The sequence below is a fragment of the Eulemur rufifrons genome, chromosome 23 (genome assembly GCF_041146395.1).
Source record: "Eulemur rufifrons isolate Redbay chromosome 23, OSU_ERuf_1, whole genome shotgun sequence".
NCBI classification, from domain to species: Eukaryota; Metazoa; Chordata; class Mammalia; order Primates; family Lemuridae; genus Eulemur; species Eulemur rufifrons.
In genome coordinates this window covers 11,903,305-11,927,248 of record NC_091005.1, presented here as the reverse complement: position 1 = coordinate 11,927,248, position 23,944 = coordinate 11,903,305, and the positions used below count along the sequence as shown (strand labels likewise).

The following is a 23,944-nucleotide window of genomic DNA, read 5'->3' as shown; positions in this document are numbered from 1 at the left end:
TCAACCCTCCTCGCCCCGCCCCCCACTCTGTCCCGGTCACACAAACCCCGCCCCCAGCCCCTCCGGCTGCACTTCGTCCTGCCGGACCGTCCGCGCCCACACCCTGGCCCTGGCGACGTGGAGGGTGTGGCAATGCCTCCAGCGCAGGTGGGGCCCCTTGGTCTTTGTACCTGGCTCACCTGCTCTGGGCTGCTTGGTGGCAGTCGTTGAGTTCCCGAGATTGTTCTGGGCACCTCTGAATTGCTCATCTCCTTTCAGGTCGTGACTCTGCGGTGACTTCTCCTCTTCAGAGAGAAGGACTACGAGGTCCGCGTGGCCCCTCCTCAGGTAAAGCCGAGGCTTCTGGAACCACAAGGAGAGGGGTGGGGGTGGGGCACCGCACCAAGCCTATCCTCGTGGACTACTTGTGAATGTTTTTATATAAAGAGATTCTCGGTGAGACTGTTTAAGAAAAGGTTCTCCTGCTTGGTTAGAAAGTTTGAAAAACGCAGCTCTGGGGCAAGCAGGCTGGCGTCCCATCCTAAACGTGCACTCAGGAGGAGCACAAGGCCAGCACGGAGGGGTGTGTCTGCACACCCAAATCTATGGAGAAACTACAAATTCCTGCTCCTTTAATACACGGGAAAAGGATTGAAGCAGCACTTCATAAAAGTGAAGTGATACAAATTAAGTATCCTGGAAAATGTAACCAGATATCATTGCCTACTAAACTATCAAAAAAAAAAATTTTTTTTAACATGAAAAACCAGAGCTGGTAAAGATGTTGTGAAACAGGCATTCTCAAACGATTGGTAAATTGACATAACCTTGGTAGAAAGCAGTTTGGCAATATGTATCAGGAGCTTTAAAGTTTACCAAGTAATTCTACTCCTGAATCCATCCCAGAGAAATAATTCAAACTGGGCCATTCTCAGGAATAAAAGCAGAAACCAGTGACCCCCTGACAGTCAGGAACTTCAGACCAGGAGCCAGAATAGCAAGACCATTATAAGAACCCACCCTTTCCCAAATATTGGTAAATTAAATGTTTTCAGGGTTGCCAAGGTCACCAGACTGGGGGCACATAGATTTAGGGGTCCAGGTAGTGGTGACTGAATGGGAGAACAGGACGAGGTAGATGAGGCTGCAGCGGGGCAGGTAGGGGTGGTAGATCGCTGGCATCTTCACTCATATGGGGCAGTGACTTGTTTTGTGGGGATTGAGGGAGAAGGACACAGGGAGAGGGGACCGAGTAGGGACTCTGTTACACTTCCCCAGGAACTTGTCCTGGAGGTAAGACGGGATTTGTGTTGGATGGTACTCGTTTACGTATTTTTGAGTATGCTTACGTATCACTTATATTCAGCCTTGGTGAGAAAGGTAGAAAACCCTAACTCTAACCCTAACCCTAACCCACTGGTGTCAGGTGGCCTGGCTGTACCTCTCAGGGACTGTCATTTACCTCTTTGAGTCTCAGTTTCCTCGTCTATAAGTAGGGCCAACTGTACCCATTTGGGGTGGTTGTGCAGCGTAGACGCACGCTCAGTGGGAAGAGCATGTTCAAAAGTGTGCACTGTGTGACATGAGCTGGGACGTCCCCAAGAGGTGGGTCCGATATTGCTGCCTTTCTGATGCTCATTTCCAGTCTCCCTCATCTCTGAGCAGAGACTGGCCCGCGATTCAGCAGGGAAAGAGAAAGGAAGGGAGGAAGGGAACGAGTGCGAGGTCCTGAGCAGGCAGCAGGTGGCCTCGGATGAGCTGCACTGCAGGAGGGCAGGGCTGCCACTTGCCATTAGCTATCAAGGGTTCCTATTACTTCATACACGGCTTGGGTTAGTGATGAAATACTGGGTGCCCACAGCGGGTACAGAGCACAGGCCTTGTTCTCCTCATCTGGCCTCAGTTAGGAAACAGAACCCTCACTCCCTGGGACTGGAGGTAGGGTGGGTGGGTGAGCACCACGCCCCCCACACCCAGAGTTCCATGTCGCAGGGTCCCTGCCGAGACAACCTACACAGCCACACTGCAAGGCCCTCCCTCCTGCTTTGACGGATGGAATTTGCTGGCCTAGCGCGAGCCTCCTGTCTTGCGGTTCTGTTTCCAGCTTGACAGACCTGAAGGTGTCAGATCCACCAGGGGCTGGTCACCTTTCTGGCATGCGGACTGCAAACTTGTACAATACATGCACAGAAACAATCAGCTGTCAAGAGAGAAATGGCCCGTTTGACCTAAGCCAAAGGTCCCCTAGTTATCCCTGGGGCCATGGGTAGGCTGGCTGGGGTCTGAGGGAGGGGCCATGGCTCCTGAACCCCATGATCCTCTGCTGAGGCCACACCCCTTTGCACACACAGATGAGGGCCACCAAAGAATAACAAAGGCGGCCTGGTGCAGTGGCTCACGCCTGTAATCCTAGCACTCTGGGAGGCTGAGGCGGGAGGATCATTTGAGGTCAGGAGGTTGAGGAATAGCAAAGGTGTGGAGGCCAGGAAGGGCCTGGTGGGCAGCTGCTCAGGTCCGGGCCTCTGGGGCTCCAGGAGCAGGAGACACCAAGCAATAGGGCCACGGGGCAGAGACTGCCCTTCCCTGCCCACATGCTCAGGGAGCATCCTGGGGTCAGCAGAAGCCCACTGAAGGGTCACAGGGGAGCAATGTGGTCTGATGTGTAATTTAGAAAGATCCCACCAGGTGGCCAGAGGAGGGAGGCCAGGCACAGGCAGAGGACCAGGCAGAGGCTGTTGCAGCATCTGGGTGGGAGAGGGTGGGTCCGCCCTGGGGCCCCAGCTTGGGGAACAGATGCAAGGGGTTAGGGATGCAGAGTGGGGGCGAGAGGGGTGGGCATGGAGGAGGCCCAGGGCCCCAGGCTACTTGGTAGACACAGCTAGTGTGGGGAAGTGGGGGAGGAATGGTGAACTTCGAGGGGGCAGAAGTCAGGAGGCACCTAGGTTGGCTGTCACCTGGGAACAGGTGACCCATGAGGGATCAACAGAGAGAGGAGGGAAGAGGCAGAGAAAGTCCGGGTCCTAGGGGGTGGGCAGGGGGGAAGGGACACCAGAGGGCTCCGAGAAGGACAGTCCTACAAGCAGGGGGGGAAGTGAGAGGGTGGTGGCCCAGGACCTAGGGCAGAGAGAGGAGAAGCAGATGCAGAATCCAGCAGCTTAAACCTCCGGTTGGGCCTATTTCTTAAAGCAAATGTGGTTGAAGCTGCAGAGACTGTTTCCTCATCGGTGCCGACCTCTGCGCTGGACATTGTCTTACCAAGACTCCCAGGAAGCCCAATGAGACATGCTGTCCTCCTCCTCTCTAGTGGCGAGGGGACAGGCAGCCTCAAGCTGGGTCACCACCCAGACCTCCCCGAGGGCCACCGAGCCCTGCTGGAGCTCAGGACACAGACGTGGCAGCATGCTCTGAGCAGAAGGGTTATCACGCTCGCTCGCTCGGTGTGAGGCAGGTGGGATGCTGTCTGCACAGTCCAAGCACTTAAGTTAAACAGACCTAACTAGGGGAGAACTGAGTGAATGCATCGGGTCTTCCCCTCAGCCCCGAGGTCCCCAGCTCCCTCCACCGCCGTCTCTTCCTTGCCTGCGGATGGGTCAGCACCTGGCGGGCAGGACCCCCTGAGCACCTGCGCTCCCTCGCGCCCTGTCTCAGCTCTCCCTGGCCCTGTGTCTCACCTGCCTCCCCCTGCCCGCTGCTTACTCCACCCCACGCCCTTCCCTTCCAGCCCCCGCCCTCTCTGGAGGACACCCCCACCTCAGATATACAACGTAGAAGGCAAAGTCTCTGCCGCCAGAAATCCCTAGACCCTTGCGTGAAACACCCCTAGTGCCCCACACTCCCTGCTTAATGCCGATGCCCAGGCCCTGCCCCGTCCAGCCCTGGTTGTGCCTGTCAGCGGGACGCCCCCCAACACTGCCTGCTGCCCGCCCCCTGCAGGCCCCGCTCAGCCCTGGGACCGTGCACCGACCCGCAGAGGACCTCCTTCCCCGTGTCTGTGGCTTCCCTGTGCTGCCCCCGGCCCCAGAGCACCTCCTTTCCAGCAGAAACAGTTTCCTCTGAAAATTAAGGCCGACCACGGGCACAAGGCAGGAAGAGACTTTCTCAGTCCACATTCACGGGGCGAGGAGTCCGCTGCCCTGAGGCACTGGACGGCCGCACGGGCAGGTCAGAGGCCTTCAAAAGCAAGCGGCCCTCAGTTCGGTCTGGGCTGCGGCGTCCTCTCTCAGGCAGGGGGTTCTGGCTGGTTCTCTCAGAGCCAAGGGCTCCCACGGTGCCCTGTGCAGAGGGAGGCCCCGAGGATAGCAGTGGCCTGGGGTCAGAGGTCTCTGAAAGAGCTCAGGGGGACAGGGGACTCAACCCCCAGGGGTGAGTGAGACCAGCTCTCAGGCCCAGCCGCCCAGGGTGAGCCGCTGACAGCTGATTTCACTTACTTGTTCTCACTCATTCGCTTTGTAAGCTCTGCATACATTTTCCTCTAGGACTCAGTTTGTTAAATGCTCTTTGCTTAGAAAACTTTAGGCTGAATGCGAAACGATTCCCCTCAGAAGAATGCTAGCAAGTCTGTTCTGTTTTAGGAAGGTTTGTCGTCCTAATCTGTGTTCTCTGGTGCCTTGAGATGCCCCCACGCTGCTCAGCCGGCCAGCCTGTCCCAGGAGGAAGCGCTGTCTGTGCTTGAGACGCAGGTGGCACGGGGTCTGCCTAAGCCCAGCATTTGTGCGGACTTGGGCTGCAAATTCTACTCCCACAGAAAGGACGTTTGTCCTCCTCGAGCAAAGTATGTTCCCAGCCGTGTTCGGCTCATGAACCATTAACATCAGCCTCGGTGTCAGGGAAGCAGGGACTTTGCTGGGACAGAAGCCACATCAAAGGAGCCTGAGAGAAGGGAGACTCCTCTGGCCTCCGTCCTGGGGAGGGTCTCCCGAGGGTGGCGGTGGCGGTGGCCAGCCGTGAGCGTGCTAGCCAACCCCCGCCCCCCAGCAGACACCACCGAACTCACCTGATGCAGGTCACACGAGCTGCTGGGGACTATTTGAAGGCCCAGTTCAGGCACAGACTTCGGCACGCAGGCAAGCTCAGAGCACCTGAGGTTGGAGGCCTTGCCCGGCTAGGTGCTCAGCTGCTGGCTCGTGCCTCGTGGTTCGGGCCACTCCAGTTCCGCCCTGCAGCGCCCCATGTGGAGAAGGCCCCAGCTTCATCCTGGAGGGAGCCGTCACCCCCAGCCTTCTCTCCTGACCCGGGCTCAGCCTCCGAGACGGCACAGGACGGTGGGAGCCCCATGGCCTTCTGCTCCAGCACACGCTAGGCAGGCAGACCTGGTCGCAGGCAGGTTCTTGAGCAAAATGTAAGGGACAGTGGGAATGAGGGGAGGTGCCACTCAGGGTGGCTCAGGCGTGGGTCTAGGTGTCAGTCTCCGCCCAGCCTTCTCCTTAATGGCGCCCTTTGTGGTCACTAATAGATAACTCTGGGGTGCAGGCAGTAGAGCCAGGTCTTCCAAACTCAGCTGCCGCCCTGGGATGGGGCCACTGCCTGCGTCACGGCAGCACAAGGGCCCGGACAGGGTTCCTGCTGTTTTAGACGTCAGGTTGGCGCCGGCACCACCCCCGGTGCGTGCACCACCATCCTGGCTTGAGACGTGCTTTCCAATCACGCCCGAATCAGCTTCAGCTGGGCTTCCTGAGTCCCGCCACGGGAATGCCGAGGCCGCCTGGCTGAAACCACACGATGCAGTCATAGCACCTGTGGGAAGTTTCTTTTTGAAAATTTGACGGCCCCTTTGCCTGCACTTGGCTTCTGCAGAGGCCTGTGACGTGGGTTTGCACAAGCAGCCCACAACAGACAGCTGTGATCAAGTCCCGCCAGGAGACGGAGGCCCCAGTGTCCCCTGCACCGTCCTCGCCCCTCGTCCGGGAGAGCAGGGTGCCCTGTTCGTAAGGCAAAGCAGCCTCCTGTGGGGGAATTTCGAAGGCTCGGGCTGTGTCCTGAGGCCCTGCAGCACGGGGATTCACGGTAGCAGCAGTGACAACGGGGGTCATCTTAGCGATGAGGCGGGCACCGCACCCAGTCGCTGGCTCCTCTGAGACACCGTTGCTGCCTGCGCCTGACGCGTGAGGGAACTGAGGCTCAGACGGCAGGTTGAGCAACTTGTCCGATCTCGAGCAGGATGACCTGACCCTGCACATCTGACACCTCAGTTCATGCTCCTAACGTCTGCCTGCTCAGGAGGTGCAGGCTGGGGGCACCAGGTCCTGTGGGGGGTCCCCCGGGACTCAGGAGGAAGCCTCCGCTGGGCCCAGGGGGAAGCCCAAGGGAGCCCCAGGAGGTTTGCACAGGAGAGGAGCTGACAGAACGGAGGTTTAGAAAGATCACGTAGCTAGTTCATATCAGACAGGATCCCTTCGGTGGCAAGTCACAGAAACCCAACTCAAAGCGACTAGAGCAAAGAAAAGGGGAATTTGCTGAGTCATTAATTAGAAAGTCTGTGGGTTGTGTGGGCTTCAGGCACAGAGAGATTAGAGCTCAAAGATGTCACTAGGACTTGATCTCTTTCCTCAGCCCCGAGATCTATTTTGAGACCTTGGATTCCCTCTCAAGGAAAGCTCCAGAAGCTTCAGGCTCTTTGTGCTTTCATCTCAGAGAAAAGGCAGGCCTCTTTCCTGAGCGGTCCAGAGAGTTCCAGGGAGGGTTTAGACCAGTGGGGTTGTGTGGCCATCCGGCCTGGGGGCAGGGGCCTGGCCCAGCTCACTGCCCTTCCCGGGGGGGTGCGGCAGGGTGGGCCTCGGGCTGTGTGGTGCAAACAGACACAATAAGGGTGACAGTCGGGGCCATGCAGGGCAGGGAGGGCTTCAAGGAGAAAGAGGCAGGTGCTTTGGACTCAGGAGGATGAATAGGCATTCAGCCCCCGCCACACCGTATCTGTGGGAGTCACTGTGAACACGTGTTCATGCCAGGTCCCCGGCCCCAATTCTGCCTACGATGTGACTTCCAGGGGTTCGCCTGGATTTGTCTCACCCGCATCACTCAGAAAGGCATCCTCTTCAGCCTTTCTTTCCATCCTCCCAAAGACAAGTTGACTCTTAAGTTTCAGCAGCTCAGGGCTCGCGTTGCCATGCCAACTCCTCCTCCGCAGGCATCCAGGCAGAAATGGGCCGGCCCGATGCAGGTGCCGCCGGTGGATGCAGGCACACTCAGGTAATTGGATTGGAGCAATGCACGTGGCCTTTCCTGCGGAAACCCGAGCCTTGGCCCAGCTCCGGTTTAGACGTGGGCCTGCGGGCACGGCAAGGACGCGGAGGGGGTCTTCACTCCAGGACTCCTAGAGCAGGCCCAGCAGGCACGAGGGCAGAGCAAAGGGCAGTCCAGGAGGGGCAGCACCTCCTGGCCCCACACCGGGGCAAGCCCCGACCTGCATCACTTTGCAGAAGCCCCCAGGCCCAGGGATCCCTAGGAGATGGTGTAGGCTTCCTTAGAGGGGCCAGGGCTTGCCTCGGCCAGGAGAACTAACTGGTCTGGTTTGCTCACTTTCCCGCCACAGGAGAAATTCAAATTCAAAACCAGCGTCCACCTAGGACCCTTGGAGCCTCTGTGCAGGCAGGGCCTGTGCACCGCACGCCTGCCGGGTCCGTTTCCCGGGCAGCTGGGGCGGGGATGTCTGTCTTGGTGTCGGTGGTATTTGGCATCCAGTAGCAGCAGTGGCCAGGCCCGATTCCTGAGGGTGCCCTCCCCGGTGATGGCAGATCAGCCCTGGGCCCTCAGCTCAGGGCTCTGGGCAGCCACAGTGGCCCCCTGCCCTTCCCACGCTGTCATGCCTGCAGGACCCAGACCAGCAACCAGGTGTCTCGGTGCTGGCGGGTTGACTGCAGACGTCAGTGAGTGGCGGAGCGGTGCCATGCAGAGCTGCTTCCTGGCACTGCCCTTCGCCTACCAGGGGTGGCCGGGGCTCTGGCCTCCTGGGTCCTGCCCAGGACTTGTCCACCTCTGCCTCTCCCGTCTAGACTTAGGGTTGTGTGGGTGCCAGAGCCCGGGCCCCGAGGAAGCACGTCCTGCCCCGGCCACCCCTCTGAGGACTCGAGGATTCCCTGAGCAGTTGCCAGCCTCTAATGTCTAGCTCTCCTCTTTCATGGGGAAAGTGTAGATCAGACTAATTAATGTGTTGTTGACTGTTTACCCTCCTTCCATTTCCCTGAGACAAAATAATTAACCACAGAGCTTTAGAAACCCGCTCCCTCGGTGGCTCCCTTTGTGTCTCCTGTGTCGGCAGCTTCTGTGCGGAGTTGTGGGGGCCACACACGGGAGCAGAGCGGGTGGGCAGCACCGGGGAGGGCACCTCCCATCCAGGGGGTCTGGGCAGGGGCACGGGGGCAGCAGGGAGGGCTGGGATGCTCGGGTCGGCCACACCCTAGAGGATCACGGTGGGGCCACCTCAAATCCCATCAACGCCTGGATGAGGACCAGAGACATCCCTCTGCCCAGCCCAGGAGAGGCAGAAAGTTCCGGCAGGACAAATGGGAGCTTGCCCAGAGGGCTGCTGGGGTCACAGCAGGAGTGAGGGGCACAGGGGGCAGCTGGGGAGCGAGTCTCTCTCCCATGCACTCCCCCAAAGCCCTGTCCCAGCTAATAGTAGGTCCCAACCCTGATCAGCCAGTGCTGGGGACAAGCCACACACAAGAATGGAAGGTTTGAGGACTTCCTCTCAGGAACGCTTTGATGAAGTGAGGCCGCATCTGCCTCTGACCCATGACAAAGCCCTGTGGAACCCGGGTCAGGTCTGCTTGGAGGGCAGCGTGGTGCAAACAGGACAGACCCACCCTGCAAACCCTTTCTCCAGAGATGTCACAGCCAGGGCTCTGCCTGCACAGCCCATGCCACTGCCTTAGACCGGGCCTGACTCCTGACGCGGTGGCCGCAGCTCCTCGGGGCCGCACAGCCCCACCTGCTCCACCTGCCCACCCTCTGTTACCCCTGAAGCAGCAGGGTCCATTCATTCCTCAGCCGGTCACTTGTTCATTTGCTCTTTCCCTTCCCAAGATGGAGGCCACACCCTAGGCTCAGCCACAAACCGACACATGTCCTGTTGGCACCCAGGGCCCAGTAGGAGGCCCAGTCATTAGACAGCCCCAGCTCTTGGCAGGGTGACAACACAGTGTGGAGAGGGTTTTGGGGGTCCCAAGCCCCTTGGATGGGGTCAAGGAAGACCTCCCCGAAAAGGGGGCAACCTGGGCTGAGCCCTGAGCAGTGAGGAGCATCCGGCAGAGAGCCCGGCAGGGCCATAGCCCACCAGGGTGCCGGAGCCCCTCCTGCCGGTGGAGTGCAGCGGGGGGATGAGGGAAGAGCTGGTGGGGCAGGAGCACAAAGGGACCCTGCACAGAGATTGGGAGCCTAGGCTCTGTCCCCTGGGACAGTGGGACCAGCAGAGGGAGAGAATCAGATGTGTTTAGGAAGCTCCTTCTGAGCACGGGGCAGCGGGGTCGGGGCTGTGGCTGAGACCGAGGACAGCAGTGGGTGCTGGGTAGGGGGACTCAGGGGAAGACAGTGCTGGCTGGGCCAGGCTGGTGACCTCAGGCCACAGCAATGAGGGAGACTTAGGAGAGGGCCCACCCTGTGACACTGGGGCGACATCTAGGTGGCCCAGGTATCTGGCCTGGACCCCTGTGTTAGGACCTTGGTGCCAGCTGCAGGGACTACTGGGGCTAGAGAGCCTTGAGAGACCCTATCCTGTCCCCCTGCCCCCGCTGGCCTGGCCCCAGCTCACCTGGCAGAGACACAGGTCCCTGTGGGCCGCCCCGTGTCCTCTCACTGCAGCCAGCGCCACACACGAGGCCTGCGAGCCGCTGAGGGTGGCTGAGGCCCCCAGCCTGGGTGGGAGAGTGAGTCGCTGTCACTCCCACTGCAGGCTTGATTCTCTCCCAGCAATCGCTGGGGTTTGACAGACAGAATGAGGGAGTACGACGACGTCCTGGAGTCTCCCAACCCCGAAGGCAGGCGGGGAGGGCCTGGACTCCCCGTCCCTGCTGAGCCAGAAGCTCCCAGCCTGCTGGGCAGGGGGACACGTCCCGAAGCATCTGGGATACAGACCAGCGGGCCACTCCCAAGGGGACGGGCCCCTGGTGGAGGCACCTAAGCCACCTGGGCAAAGGGGAGGCCCAAGGTCCTCTCTGAGGAAGTGACTTCTAAGCTGAGTCTTAAAAGAGAAAGGGTGAGCAAGGCCGGCAGAGGGCAGAGGGCCGGGAACGGCGGACGAGGACGGACGGTGCGTGAGAGGTGAGCGCCCGGGAGGGGCCGGGGCCCCAGTGGGCGCGAGGTGGCCTGAACACGGCAGACAGACAGAGGACGTCCCTCCAGCTGTCCTGGAGGCTGGAGGCTGACAACGTTGGTGAAGCGTGTCACAGGCCCAGGCCAGCACGGGGTAGCAGGGACTGATGGGGGCCGAGAAGGAGGAGAGGGTGCGGGGCAGGTGCGGGGCCAGGAGCTGGGCTGTGTCCAGATGGTGGGCGGGAAACGAGCAGCCCAGTCCCTGGGGCAGGAAAAGTCTAGTGACACTTAGACACGTTTCCACAGAGCGACCCCCACAGTCCCCAGAGGCAGAGCAAACACTCCAGACTCTTGTCTTTATTGATTTTACATTCAGCACAATAAAGGCACCTGGTGGCCTCGCCTGGGCAGAGCTCTGTGCCTGCCCTGAGACCCACTGTGGCTCGTGTGCAGCCGGGGACGGGGGCGCCCAGGGTGGACTTGCTCAGGTGGCTGGGGGCCTCGGCTGGGCTGCATCTTGGAGGTCACGTGGGAGAGTGGTTAAAGCTGGGGTCAGACTGCACAGCCCCAGGGAGCTTCTCCAAAAGTCACAGGGACTGTCCGGGCAACTCTGCCTGGATCCTCTCTGGGGGGCAGGGGTCTCTGCCCCGGCTCAGAGGGGTGGGAGTGCCTGGCTTGGTGCTGCAGGCGGGGCCACAGCCAGAGCCAGGCTGTGTGGGGGGTGTGGGCGCCCTGGGGCCCTGACAGCCACACTGCCCTCTGCTCCAGGACTCTCTGGCCCCTTTTCTCTGCTGTTTGTTCATGCTCTGTCCTGACCTGGTTGGCACTCAGGGACAGGTGGCTGTGATCATGGCCCCTCTGACCCAGGGTCACCTGCCTGCCCGTTCTAAATACAGCCCTGGCTCCTGACGGGCAGCCTCTAGGGTCCCCAGCCCGGCTCCCATGTGTCCACAAAGCTGTGCCCCTCTGAAAACCAGGGCCATTTTTCAAACAGGTTATAAGGTGAAGATGGTCAGTCAGGGACAGTCATGCCACCAAGCTGTTGACTCTAAGAGAACAAAACACACACAGGAAACGGAGTGTGCTGGTGCTGTCTCTTGGCCCCCAGGTACCCCTGGGAGCCCGCTGGCTCCGGCCTGGTCTCAGGACAGCCCTGCTCATGTCGGAGGAAGCAGGAACGGGGTGAGCTGGGACAACGGCCCCAGTGTCCGACCTGCTTCTCTGAAGGTCACCAGAAGCCCCTCACTTTCTGTCTCCGCAGGTTCTCCAGCAGGCCCTGGCGGCCCAGCATGGCCCACTGAGGTGAACCATGACGGGCTGGCCCACACGCGCCGCTGACCATCCAGAGTCGCGTCTCACCAGGAGGTGACCCCTCCTCCGGCTGCCCCCTCCCCACCCACCCCCGCCAGGAAAGTGCCCGCGGCTGCCACGGACACCATGTAGTAGGGCCGGCCGCGGCGCCCAGTGAGCTGCGATGGTTTTGTACACGACCCCCTTTCCCAACAGCTGTCTGTCCGCCCTGCACTGTGTGTCCTGGGCCCTCATCTTCCCATGTTACTGGCTGCTGGACCGGCTCCTGGCCTCCTTCAAACCCACCACCTACGAGAAGCGCCAGCAGGCGGACGACCCGTGCTGCCTGCACCTGCTCTGCACCGTGCTCTTCACGCCCGTCTACCTGGCCCTCCTGGTGGCCGCGCTGCCCTTCGCCTTGGTCGGGTTCCTCTTCTGGTCGCCCCTGCAGTCCGCCCGCCGGCCCTACGTCTACTCACGGCTGGAAGACAAGGGCCTGGCCGGCGGGGCAGCCCTGCTCGGTGAATGGAAGGGAACCGGGGCCGGCAAAAGCTTCTGCTTCGCCACCGCCAACCTCTGCCTCCTGCCCGACTCGCTCGCCAGGTACAACAACCTTTTTAACACCCAAGCACGGGCCAAAGAGATCGGGCAGAGAATCCGCAACGGAGCCGCCCGGCCCCAGATCAAAATCTACATCGACTCACCCACCAACACCTCCATCAGCGCGGCCAGCTTCAGCAGCCTGGTGTCTCCGCAGGGCGGAGACGGAGTGGCCAGGGCCGTCCCCGGGACCATCAAGAGGACAGCCTCTGTGGAGTACAAGGGTGATGGCGGGCGGCACCCCGGTGACGAGGCTGCCAACGGCCCGGCCTCCGGGGAGCCGGCTGACGGCTGCGGCCTTGAGGACGCCTGCATTGTGCGCATCGGTGGCGGTGGCGAGGATGGGGGCCGGCCACCGGAAGGCGACGACCCTGCTGCTGGGAGCCAGGCCAGGAACGGGGCTGGCGGGGACCCGAGGGGCCAGACACCCAACCACAATCAGCGGGACGGGGACTCGGGGAGCCTGGGCAGCCCCTCAGCCTCCAGGGAGTCCCTGGTGAAGGCGCGAGCCGGGCCGGACGGCGGCAACGGGGAGCCGGGTGCCAACAGCAAGCTCCTGTACAAGGCCTCGGTGGTGAAGAAGGCAGCCGCACGCAAGAGGCGGCACCCGGACGAGGCCTTTGACCATGAGGTCTCAGCCTTCTTCCCCGCCAACCTGGACTTCCTGTGCCTGCAGGAGGTGTTCGACAAGCGGGCGGCCACCAAGTTGAAAGACCAGCTGCACGGCTACTTCGAGTACATCCTGTACGATGTCGGGGTCTACGGCTGCCAAGGCTGCTGCAGCTTCAAGTGTCTCAACAGCGGCCTCTTCTTTGCCAGCCGCTACCCCGTCATGGACGTGGCCTATCACTGTTACCCCAACGGGCGGAACTCCGATGCCCTGGCCTCCAAGGGAGCTCTGTTTCTCAAGGTAGGAGGCCACGGCCTGAGGCCCACGTGCGAGCCAGTCCCAGAGCCCTGCAGGGAGGCCGGCTGAGGCCGGGAGTCCTCACCCTCGGGGGGCTGGAGTGGGAGGCCGACAAGGCCTTGCAGGGAGCCGAGCAGGAGGGCCCCGCTCGGGGACAAGGGAAACACAAACGTGGGGACAAGAACCACAGCTCTGGGCACAGACAGACCGAGCTGGGTGATCTTGGGCCGGGTCCTCAGATCTCTGAGCCACCATTTCCCCATCTGCATAATGGGGACAGGGTGGGAGTGGACCAGAGCGGTGAGGCCTCTGATAGGGCAGGTGGCAATGGCGGCCGTGGCAATGGTGGCAGTGATAAGGGGAGGAAGCGGAGGAGGAAGGGGCCCTCTCGGTTCACAGGAGGCAGTGAGACTAGCACGGAGCAAGTGCGGTAGGCAGGCAGACGGGACTCCCAGGTCCCCAGGCCCATTCCCACGCCTGTGTCGCTGAGGTCACCAGCTTCTCTGGCCCGGACACCCCTCCCTCCTGGCTGTCACGCAGCTGCCATGCCAGGCTCTCTGCCCACCAGCCTGTGGCTTCACTTCCATAGTCACTAATTAAAGCGAATCATAATTATTTCTGCTAATTTGGATGCAATTGGAGGAGTTTTTAGACTGCGGTAATTTGGTCATTACACATTATCTTCCACTAAGCCTGAGACACTGAGTGTCGACTTTTGTTCTCCATCCAAAAGCCGCTCTTGGTGCTTCCAGAGTTTTCCGAAGCATCATTCGGCAGCGGATGCAGAACAGGGCCTTCTGCCCCTAGAGGCAGCAGCTGCTTCGGGTGGGGGTTCTCTCCCTTTGAGACATGAAAAAGTAGGGGCTCAGCAGGGAGGGCTGAGGCTCCGGGGCCTGCCCAGGGGGTTTCCCTCACTTCTCAGCTCTCCTCCAGGGGCGACCATGCTCAGCCTGCCCGGGAAACGCTGGCATGTGCGCCCAGCGCCCACCAGGAGCAAGGGCTGGTGTCTCGTCCGAGCCTGCTGGCGCCAGGGAAGGCTCCGGAGGGCCCGGCCCGCGCTCCGGGTTGCTCAATGGCTCTCATGTGGCTCTGCCTGGCCCAGAGCTGGGGCCCTGGCTCTTCATTCACAGCAAGAGACGCTGACATTGAATTAACTCCTCTGACAGATAGATCCAGCCTTCCTATTTTGGCATATGGTTCGTTGGTGTTCTGTTCCATGGATATATTTTCGTCTCAGCAGCGGCAGTGCCTTTCTGGGGAAGAAGGGGACGTGTTATGAGGCCCAGGGTGGGAGGGTGCGGCTTCTCACTCCCACCCCGTTGGTGACTGCTCAGAGGCCAGGGACCTCGCTGGGCCCCCCAGCCCCCCTGTGCCAGCCAATCCACACATCCCCCCACCCCTGGCACCCTGACCACTGTTCCCACCAAGGTCAACGACAGTCTCCTTCGGACAGCCCCTCCTCTGCAGCTCTGCCCTGAATGTTCTTTTTCGTTGTCTTCTACCTCCTGGATCTCAAACTGGTCTGCAGCTATGTTTAATTTGGTGCATGCCATTAAACACTTTTCTTTGTATTGGCCAATATTTCAAAATCAAAATATTCCACGTAAAACCCAGTTTGCAGCTTCTCTCGGCAGCTCCAGGCCTGCTGCATCCTGCAGTGACCCCGACCTGGGGGTTGGCCACCCCACTCAGCCTGCTCTCTTCACGCGCAGGTGGTCACCATGGGCTCAGTGAGTGCAACTCCACAGCCCCCATGTCTGCCCGCGCTGATGGCCCTCAGCCCTGTCCCCGCCCAGATCCGCACCCCCCGGCCAGCCCTGCATCTGCTGCCTCCTGGACACGTCCCCTATTCACTCCAAACCAAAGTCACCATCTGCCCCGAGCTGCCCCTCTCCCAGTTCGGCCACCCCTAGGCCAGAAGGACACCTTGGCTGCTGTGTGGCCCAGGCCCAGTCTGCCCATCCCAGACTTTCCTGTCACTCTGCAGACACCCAGCGTCCACCCCCGTCTCCAACTGCACCATTCCTCTGCACTGGCCCAACTGTGGTTTCGGTGTCCTGCCCCTGCCACGGGCCTCCTCCTCCCATGCCACGTCCAGCTCCCCTCCACCCTCAGCCCGAGCCCTGCACCGGCCACACACCCCCACCAGGGCCCCCACACCCAGGCCCCTGCTTGTCTTGGTCTCACCTGGGCCCAGGTGAGCCACCCCGTGGAGCTCTCCCCAGCGCCGCCCCGCACGAGCCAGTCTTCCCTTCATGGGCTCCTCGGCCCGGTGCCCGGGTGTCTTGTTGCCCGTCTGTCCATCAGTCACAGCTCCTCGAGGGCAGCGCTGACCCCAGCGCGTCTCTGTTGGCCGAGCGCGAGACTGTTTCTCCTGCCGAGGAGGAGGGACTACAGGAGGCCACAGCAGGGACGGGCCCGGCCAGAGAGGGTCCAGGACGCTGCGAGGACGCTGCCACTGCTCACCCACTGTGCGTGGAAGCCGGCAGTCCCTGCCCCCAGTCACTGTGTGGTGCTTCAGGTCCTTTAGGGAAAGCGACTCTGCGCAGGAAGGAGCCGGAATCCCTCCTGCCCCACGTACAGCCTAACTCCAGGCACCTGCTCTGTTGACAGTCTTTGCCCACCAGGACGGAAAGGCACAACCTCTCGGTGCGATTGTTTGTTTTCGCAAGAGAAACACAGGACTCTGCGGCTCCTGCGCCCTCGAGCCAGGGATCGATAAGTTCCAGCAAATAATAAAGTGGCTCTTGGCGAGATCACACACGATTAGGAGGGAAAGGCGGGGGTGACAAGAGGCAGCTCCCGCCTGTGTGTCTCCCTCGGGCGGGTCCTCCTCGCTGCAGGGCAGATTCCTCACGCGTCCCTGTCCCTGCCCAGGACTGAGCACAGGGACGTAACACTAAGTACTGAGTGACAGGGTGACACATTGGGACCAAGAAATGGGCGGCTGAGGAGAAGCAAAGATGCCAGCGGCTCGGAAAGCGGCGTCGGGCACCACGTGGCACAGACAGATCCGATCTGAACCTGCCTTGGGTACCATCGGCCTTGTGACACTGGCCCATGACTTTTCTTGTGGCCCCAATGTGTGCATCTATAAAAATGGCATAAATCGGGCATAATCTTTCGTTGTAAGGACCTAGCGAGGTAATGTCCCTGAAGCATGAAGCGTACCGAAGTGCTCCCGCGTGAATGTTATTACGGAGGGGGAAACAGGCCTGCTGCCTGAGGAGCGCAGGGGGTGAGAGCGCCATCACGTGGCCTTTGTGAGCATTGCGGTTTTGCTCTAGGACCACCCCCCAGCTCCCCCACCTGCAGCGGTGACAAGGGCTAAGCCTTGCCCTGGGGGTCCCACCCTGCGGGGCCAGTTTAGAGTCATCTGTGGGGTACAGTTGAGTTGCTTGTTTGTGTTAAGCCAACCTTCGGAGACAGCCTGCCAGAGCCACCTGCCAGCTGGGCAGGGGTAGGAGCACCCTCTGGGGAAGAGGTGAGCAGAGAGGGAGGACAGAGTGTGAGGACAGGGGAGGCTGGAGGGCTGGGCTCAGGAGGGGGCCGTGGGCGTGCATACGGCCCACCAAAGACACGGGGCCCAGAGCCCTGACGACACTGGCCACAGCTCTCGCCCAAGACTGGTGACTACAGGGCCCACAGCCTGGCAAGCAGACGAGGTGACTTACCGTGCAGGCAACTTACCACACGGCCAGAGGGGCCGGGGCAGCGGGTGGCGGGGTCTGGAGGGAGGTCGTCCCACTGAGGTTTTGAGGGAAGGCGCACCAGGGCGTGACCAGGTCTAGGCTGTGACAGAGGGCGAGGGAGGAAAGAGTCACCAGACACGAGTGGACGGGAACTGAGGGTCACACGTTTGGACGCTCTGGTCACCCGGAGATGGCAGGGGCTGGGGAGGAACTCTGCCGTGCATTCTGCATTTTCCCCCATGAGGCCTTGCACGGGGCACCGCTGGCACTCACCATGCCATAGGCGGTTTTTTTGTTCATTTGTTTGTTTTTATGCCTCTGCCTCCCACATTGGGCTGTCAGCTCCCAGAAGCAGGACACATCCTGTCCTTACTAGGGCCTGAGTCTAGCCAGGAGCCTGGCACAGAGCAGGTTTGACCTGGTGAGTGGGTGGGAGTTGCCAGTGTCCCCTTGCGCTCAGGGCAGTGGTCACTGGTGGGTGGTGGCACTGACCCCTCCCCTTCCTCCAGGTGCAGGTGGGAAGCACACCTCAGGACCAAAGAATCGTCGGGTACATCGCCTGCACACACCTGCACGCCCTGCCAGGTAGGGTGGCCGGGCTGCGGTTTTCCGGGGGTGGGGCCTGGCTGGGGTCTGGCCGTGAGCATCATTGGCCGGTCCCTGTGCTTCTGCCCTGCAGAGGACAGTGCCATCCGGTGTGAGCAGCTGGACCTGCTTCAGGACTGGCTGGCTGATTTCCGAAAATCTACCTCCTCGTCCAGCGCAGCCAACCCCGAGGAGCTGGTGGCGTTTGACGTCATCTGCGGAGATTTAAACTTTGACAACTGCTCCTCTGGTGAGGTCATGCTCCTCCCCACTCCGGTCTGCTACTCAGGAGGACGTGGGCTCCAGGCACAGCGAGAAAAACTTGGGTTAGGCAGCTCGAAGAACTTCCTGCTGTTCATGAGAGTGTGGGTGGGATATTTAGCAAGACTATGATTTCTCTGTGCCCCCAAAATCCTGGAACAGGAATTGCCCACGCTCTGCCTAGAAAGCTCAGAGGCCTCCTTGTTGGAGACAAAGAGATGCCCTAAAAATGACCCTCTGACAAGGGAGACTTGGGGCCTCTGACACTCAAACTAAGAGAGACTCCACTAACAATCCTCATCAAGTTGGTTTTTTTCTTTTTTTTTTTTTTTAAGACACAGTCTGACTCTGTCACCCTTGCCAGAGTGCCATGGCATCAGCCTAGCTCACAGCAACCTCAAACTCCTGGGCTCAAGCGATCCTCCTGCCTCAGCCTCCCAAGTGGCTGGGACTACAGGCATGCGCCACCACACCTGGCGAATTTTTTCTATGTTTGGTAGAGACAGGGTTTCCTCGGGCTGGTTTTGAACTTCTCACCTCAAGCGATTCTCCCACCTCGGCTGCCCAGAGTGCCAGGATTCAGGATTACAGGTGTGAGCCACCGCACCTAGCCCTCAACAAATATTTATTCAGCTCTTAATTTTTGCCAGGCATGATTCTAACTGCTGTTCCATTTAAGTCTTGTAACAGCCCTAAGAGGCAGGCACTGCACCATCCACGTGGTGTGGAAGAGCAGGCTGAGACCCAGAGAGGTTGAATACACAGCCCAAGGTAGTCACAGCCAGTAGATGTCTGAACTGGGATCCGAACCCTGGGCACCATGTCTTAAACCATTAGGCTAAACGACTATAAGTTCATCATCAGTGCAATTCTAAATATTTGATTTCAATGACTGGCCTGTGAATCAGATGACTATGCTGATCTTACAGGGACCTCCTGGGGGTCTGAGCAGCTCTGAGCCTCCCGTGACCCTGACGATCCGGGTGTTAGGGAAACCCCAGCCCACGGCTCCTGTGCTCCTTCTGCACCGGCTGCAGCCCCCAGGAGACTGCGGGTGGGCTGGGACGATGCAGGGGCCTCGCTCAGGCCCTAGACCCCAGCGAAGGCTGGACAGTTGAAGGCCGCACCTGGAGCCCAGGGTGGTGCCCTCACCTGGGGGCAGCAGGTAGCAGCAGTTCTGTTCCCGAGCCGGGAGGCATCTCTTGACAATAGTGGCAGCTCCAGGGTGAGCGGGGAGAACGGTGCTCCCACCCTGGAACACGGGGTCCCCCCCATGGAGTGTGGAAGACCTTCCACTGCAGCCGTGCGGGGCCGCAAGGCCATCAGCCCCCACACGCTGGCTCCTGGCCTGGCACCATGTCCCTGTGGTCCCGTCACAGTCCCATGCCTGATGCCAACTCTAAATACAGGATGCTCCCGGGACTCTCCTGCAGCAGAGTGGGGACCCAGCGCACACAGGAGGAAGCTGTGGGGAGGGGGGTCCCACCCAGTCAGGCCCCACCCAATGCCCTCTGCTTCCCACCCTCCTCGGTAAGTTGACAGGACGAACGGGAATCCCGGAAAGGTGACCTCCCTCTCTGAGCCTTGTGGGGTCCACTCCCCTCGGGCCTGGGCACCCAGGTCAGTGAAGGGGGCAGAAGCCCCCCCACAAGGGGCTCCACAGGATCAGAGAAAGCCTCGAGGTCACTGTCCCTGGAGCCCCAGAGGGAGAGGTGAAGACCAGAGTGCTGAGGGGGCATTTCTCAAGGACACGGAAAAACAGTGACAGATGAGCCATAGGCCCCAGCTAGAGGCAGTTACCTCAGGGACAGGGCCCTGGAGGGCTCTGTAGGAGCAACTGACTGGAACCAGGGGCGGCAGGCCCTTCAGCACAGCACAGCCCCCCCAAGCCCCACAGCATATTCTTCTCCCCGCACAGACGACAAGCTGGAGCAGCAGCACTCCCTGTTTACACGCTACAAGGACCCCTGCCGCCTGGGGCCGGGGGAGGAGAAGCCGTGGGCCATCGGTAAGTTGGGGCTGGGGAGGGTGGAGTGGAGGCCACTCGAAGGCCACCAGGACCTGCCCCCAAGGCCCCACCACCGGGGCAGGCCCAATCAGCCGCCCAGGCTAGCAGAAGCCCTTGTCCACCCCACGGGAGCCACCCTCCTCCAGGTTGCCTGGGCCCTGCCTGCAGTGACCCCTCTCGTCCCCTCCTCCCCAGGTACCCTGCTGGACACCAATGGTCTCTATGATGAGGATGTGTGCACCCCTGAGAATCTTCAGAAGTAAGTACCACGCTGCTGCAGGCAGGTGGGGGACCTCCCATCCAGATCAGCTCCCAGGTTGGGGACAAGGGACCGAAGCCCAGACTCAGGCAGTGGAGAGATAGGCACTGGGGCGGGAGCCAGTGAGAGCCTCTGTTGGGCGGGAACCTGCCCCTCGTCGGGAGAGCTGGGAGCTGGGCTGGCGGCCGGACCCCACAACCCCCACACCGGCCCCATAACCAGGGTGCTGGCCTTGCTGAGACTTCTCCAAGCAGCCAGGGGTCCCCAGGGGGCATGTCCTAAGCCAGCAGCCAGTCTAGCTCACTTTGCAGGAGCCCACCCTGCTCCAGGCCCAGCCTGCCAGGTACAAGGAAGGGACCAGAATTTCCCAGGGCCAGCCCAAGGGTCGACCCCTGTAGATAAGCCGCGGGTTATGGCATCTGCCGAAGGGAACCCGGCAGCTTGTACCAATTAGGCAAATAAAATACCAGCAGAGATAACACGAGCCAATCATTGTCAAAGTAGAGACAGTGCCATCCCAGCCACACTTCATTTTGAGCCCAACGAGACTTCCATAAAGGACATATTTGAGGCCAACAGCAGAACCAATTTATAATTCACAGCCCAAGACTGCACAGAGTCACGGTGATGGTTCTTTGCAGCTAATTTGAGCCAATTAATTAGATTATAGACTAAATTTGAAACATCATCCTATGCCGAGAAAATTATCTTTTTATGAGATGATTAAAAAATGACTATCAGTAACTCTCAGATCATTGATGCTGGAATTAATTATCAGAGGCAAAGGACAGTAATGGATTATATTTCTGGGCTGTAACAATGTCTGAATGTCATTAGTGTATTTATCTTAGGGCTGATAAAAACCATGTAGAAACGTGTTTGCCGGCCGTGCCCTCTGGGCGCCCCTTTCGGTCTGTCCAGGCATTAACCCATGTGGCAGCCTGTGCGGTGTCTCTGGTGGCTGCACCTCCTGCCCCAGACGCCGGCCCGAGCCTGCCCTCTGTGATGGGGGCTCCCACGGGGGTCCTAAACTGCCTGCCCAGTGGTGCTCAGATCCCAGGGGACAGGCCAGCGGGAGGGAGATGGGCACACTGTGTCCCAGGACAACAATGCCAGAAAGGACGTCAGAAGACCCGGATTCTGGGTGTCGCATGCCCCAGCGAGCGTCCCACCTCCCTGCAGAGCCTTGCACGGCTCTCAGCACTCACGTGGGACTCACTCGGAGAGTGGGGCAGCCTGTGCCCGGATGTGTCTTGAGGCCCACAACAACCATTCTAGTTTCTGAGGAGGGAATGGAGGCTCGGGGCACGGTCGCACAGCCACTGAGGGACCAAGCCACACGAGAGTCGAGTCCTCGGATGGGGCGTGGGCACCCTCCCGGCACCCTCAGGCCCCCGCCAGCAGGAAACAACAGTCACGGGAGGTTCAAGGTCTTCCAGGAGTGAAGGGTCCCCGAGCCTCACAGCAAAGACCAAGTTCCCCAAAAGAGGCCCCTGTTGGCTCAGAACAGAAGCCGGTTCTGGGGAGCAGGCAGGGGTCGTCGTGTCTGATCCAGCCACAGCCAGGAGAGTTCAGAAAGGGACACTGAGTGCTGGCCAGCCCAAGCTGGACACAAGACAACCTGTGATAGACCCTGGAGTGCCTGAGTCAGCCAGGAACTTGCAGGCTCTCACTCAGCTTCTCTCCAGCTGGGCCCTTTTGGACCCACGGGGAAGACAGATCTTAAACCCAGAGGTCTGGCCTGACCCACCCTCTCCCACTTTGGGAAGAGACAGGGCCCCACACGCAGAACCCGCCAGGTCCCGGGGCTGGCGTTGGGGGCTCACCTGGCTGCGCGTCTGTGTGCATAGGGTCTTGGAGAGCGAGGAGGGCCGCAGGGAGTACCTGGCGTTTCCCACCAGCAAAAGCCCGGGCCAGAAGGGGCGGAAGGACCTGCTGAAGGGCAACGGCAGGCGCATCGACTACATGCTGCACACCGAGGAGGGGCTGTGCCCGGACTGGAAGGCGGTGAGTCTGGGATGTGGCCCGGGCAGCCAGGCTGTGCCTGGGGGTGGTGGGATGCTGAGCCTGCAGCTTGCCACGGCACCTCACTGAGTCTCCCTTGAGACCCCGCCCCCCAGGCCACTCTCTTTGAAAACGAGACCTGTAGGGCCCGGGATCCTCCGGGTCCCCCACCTCCGCCTGCAGGAAGACTCGTGCCCACCCCAGGCCAGAGGCCTCACACCTGGGACCCCCTGGCTGCCAGCCCTGCCCTCTAGGCCCCCCCTTTTAGGACACCCTCTGGGCCTAATCAGGATGCTTCTCCCCTCCCCCACGCAACCCAGGAGGTGGAAGAATTCAGTTTCATCACCCAGCTGTCCGGCCTGACCGACCACCTCCCAGTGGCCATGCGGCTGATGGTGTCTGCGGGGGAGGAAGAGGCGTAGACCAGCCACGTCGCCGGCGTCCGGAGCTGCGAGGCCTCTGCCAGCCCTCTGAGTCGCAGCCCATCCCTGGGCCACGTCCCCTCCATGGAGTGCCCAGTGCTGCGGGGAGGAGGGCAGGGACCGGGAGGGAGCCGGTCAGGGACCGGGACCCTGGAAGCAGCGCTGCTCTGGGCCCTCACTGCGGACAGAGGAGTCAGGCCGGCCCGGGGAGCCCCCAGCTGCCTAACCAGTGCCATTCTTTCAAAACGTGATTTTCTACAAATCTACAGCACAACCTAGTTTGTAACCCATGGGTTAGTATAAGGACCGGGTTTATGTACTCTTTGTATCTCTTCTTAAGCTTCGTCCAGGGTTCATTATTTTCGTCTGCTGCCAATGTCGTCTCGCATGCCTGCCCCCTCGCATGCACGCTGCCCGCATGCCACGTGCCACACTGTAGCCACACAGACCCCTTGCTCGGGCCTCACCCAAGGCCAAACTCCAAACACAATCAGAACCAGCCAAAGAAGCACTTCCTGGGCACGGCCGCCAGCTCTCCCGCTCCAGCCCGGCACCGCAGGGACCTGGGGGCTGTGTCTCTACCGCCAGCCCAGGGCTCTTCCCAGGGTCTTGCATTCAAGGGCGATTACGTTTTAAAAAGAAAAACAGATTAAGTTAAAAACAAAACCAACCCTTCACTTCAAAGGGTCTGCAAGTCACTCACAGAACTTTGCTCTTCCTGAAACAGGGTCCCTTTCCGCCCAGGCACACCAGGGTCCAGCTGGCTCTGGCCGCCATAAAGCCTCCTCTGGAGACTTGGGTCTGGGCAACGGAGCCATAAACGGGGAATCCGAGAGAGCACCCGCTTTTTTTTTTACAGGAAGAAGGGGACTCAGCATAAAGGGGGGTGGGAGGGCCTCATTTTGAAAACGACAGATTTGTAACTTCTCTTCTATCAAAACCAACACATCCTCTTTCTACCCTCCGGACACCTCTCTGGTTCGGGACCAATCCTTCCCTGGGGACTGTCCCCACCCACGTGCCGGCTGAGCTCAGGAACCGCCTGCCTGTCCCCAGGTGGGGCTGTGGCTCTGGCCCCCCAGGCCCATCCTCAACAGCTACCCCAGCCAATGCTAAGGCTCTGAAAGGGCAGGATGCCAAGGTGCGGAGAGGGCCTGTCCCCTCACCGGTGTGCAGGCTGGGGTGGCAAGGCCAACAGCCACTGCTTGCCTGGGCAGGGAGTGGTACTGGCTGGTGTCCAGGCACAGAGCCACCCTGCTACTGGGCCCCCCGGCTCAGTGTGGCAGAGCTGGCCAACAGCCCACAGTCCCCCATCTGCCTCCAGGCCCGGGGGAGGCCTGTAGCTCCCAGGCCCCCTCGGCAGCACTGCCTCTGTTCACCTGCCTTTAACAGACAACGGCGAGGGTTCTGTCTGTTTCAAGGTGTAAGGCTCCAACTCGAAGGACTTTCTGACAACCCCCACTGGTCTCCCCTCCTCGCAGCACCCCGACCTTGTATCCAGCCTGGCTCAGAGCCAGCTCTGCCTGCCGAGGCTGGAGGGAGCACCAGGGCCTGCTGTCAGCCTCCTGGCGCTGGTGCACTGACGCTGTGCCTTGTCACCCACCCAGCTGCAAGAGGGACTGAGGGGGCCAAGCAGCCAGCCAGACGCCAGGCCCTGTGCTGGGGGAGGACAATCCTGCAGAGCCTGGTCAG

General features: G+C 60.5%; 1 protein-coding gene and 1 long non-coding RNA gene across 3 annotated transcripts; one reads left to right on the top strand and one right to left on the bottom strand.

Annotated features, from left to right (window-relative positions):
* Positions 1–266: 266 nt before the first annotated feature.
* SMPD3 (sphingomyelin phosphodiesterase 3) lies at positions 267–23,483 on the top strand. Of its 2 annotated transcripts, XM_069497807.1 has the most exons (8): positions 267–327; positions 11,486–13,024; positions 17,223–17,298; positions 17,393–17,548; positions 19,478–19,567; positions 19,763–19,826; positions 21,677–21,833; positions 22,151–23,483. In XM_069497807.1, the coding sequence occupies exons 2-8, from the start codon at positions 11,699–11,701 to the stop codon at positions 22,250–22,252; spliced, it is 1,971 nt and encodes a 656-aa protein (XP_069353908.1). In that variant the 5' UTR covers positions 267–327; positions 11,486–11,698; the 3' UTR covers positions 22,253–23,483. The 2 variants fall into 2 exon arrangements, with proteins under 2 accessions (XP_069353908.1, XP_069353907.1); XM_069497806.1 differs by lacking the exon at positions 267–327 and having other exon boundaries at positions 10,843–13,024; positions 22,151–22,662.
* LOC138402101 (uncharacterized) lies at positions 13,087–15,619 on the bottom strand. Its single transcript, XR_011236612.1, has 3 exons — positions 15,209–15,619; positions 14,446–14,549; positions 13,087–14,274 (listed from the first exon to the last, which is right to left on the bottom strand). It is a non-coding gene; the product is annotated as an uncharacterized lncRNA (long non-coding RNA).
* Positions 23,484–23,944: the final 461 nt, after the last annotated feature.

Excerpts from the sequence above, each read along its gene's own strand:
- SMPD3 (XM_069497807.1), top strand. The coding sequence starts at position 11,699 with ATGGTTTTGTACACGACCCCCTTTCCCAACAGCTGTCTGTCCGCCCTG. Across the intron at positions 13,025-17,222 it reads AGGGAGCTCTGTTTCTCAAG|GTGCAGGTGGGAAGCACACC; the intron begins GTAGGAGGCCAC and ends CCCTTCCTCCAG. Across the intron at positions 19,827-21,676 it reads ACCCCTGAGAATCTTCAGAA|GGTCTTGGAGAGCGAGGAGG; the intron begins GTAAGTACCACG and ends CTGTGTGCATAG.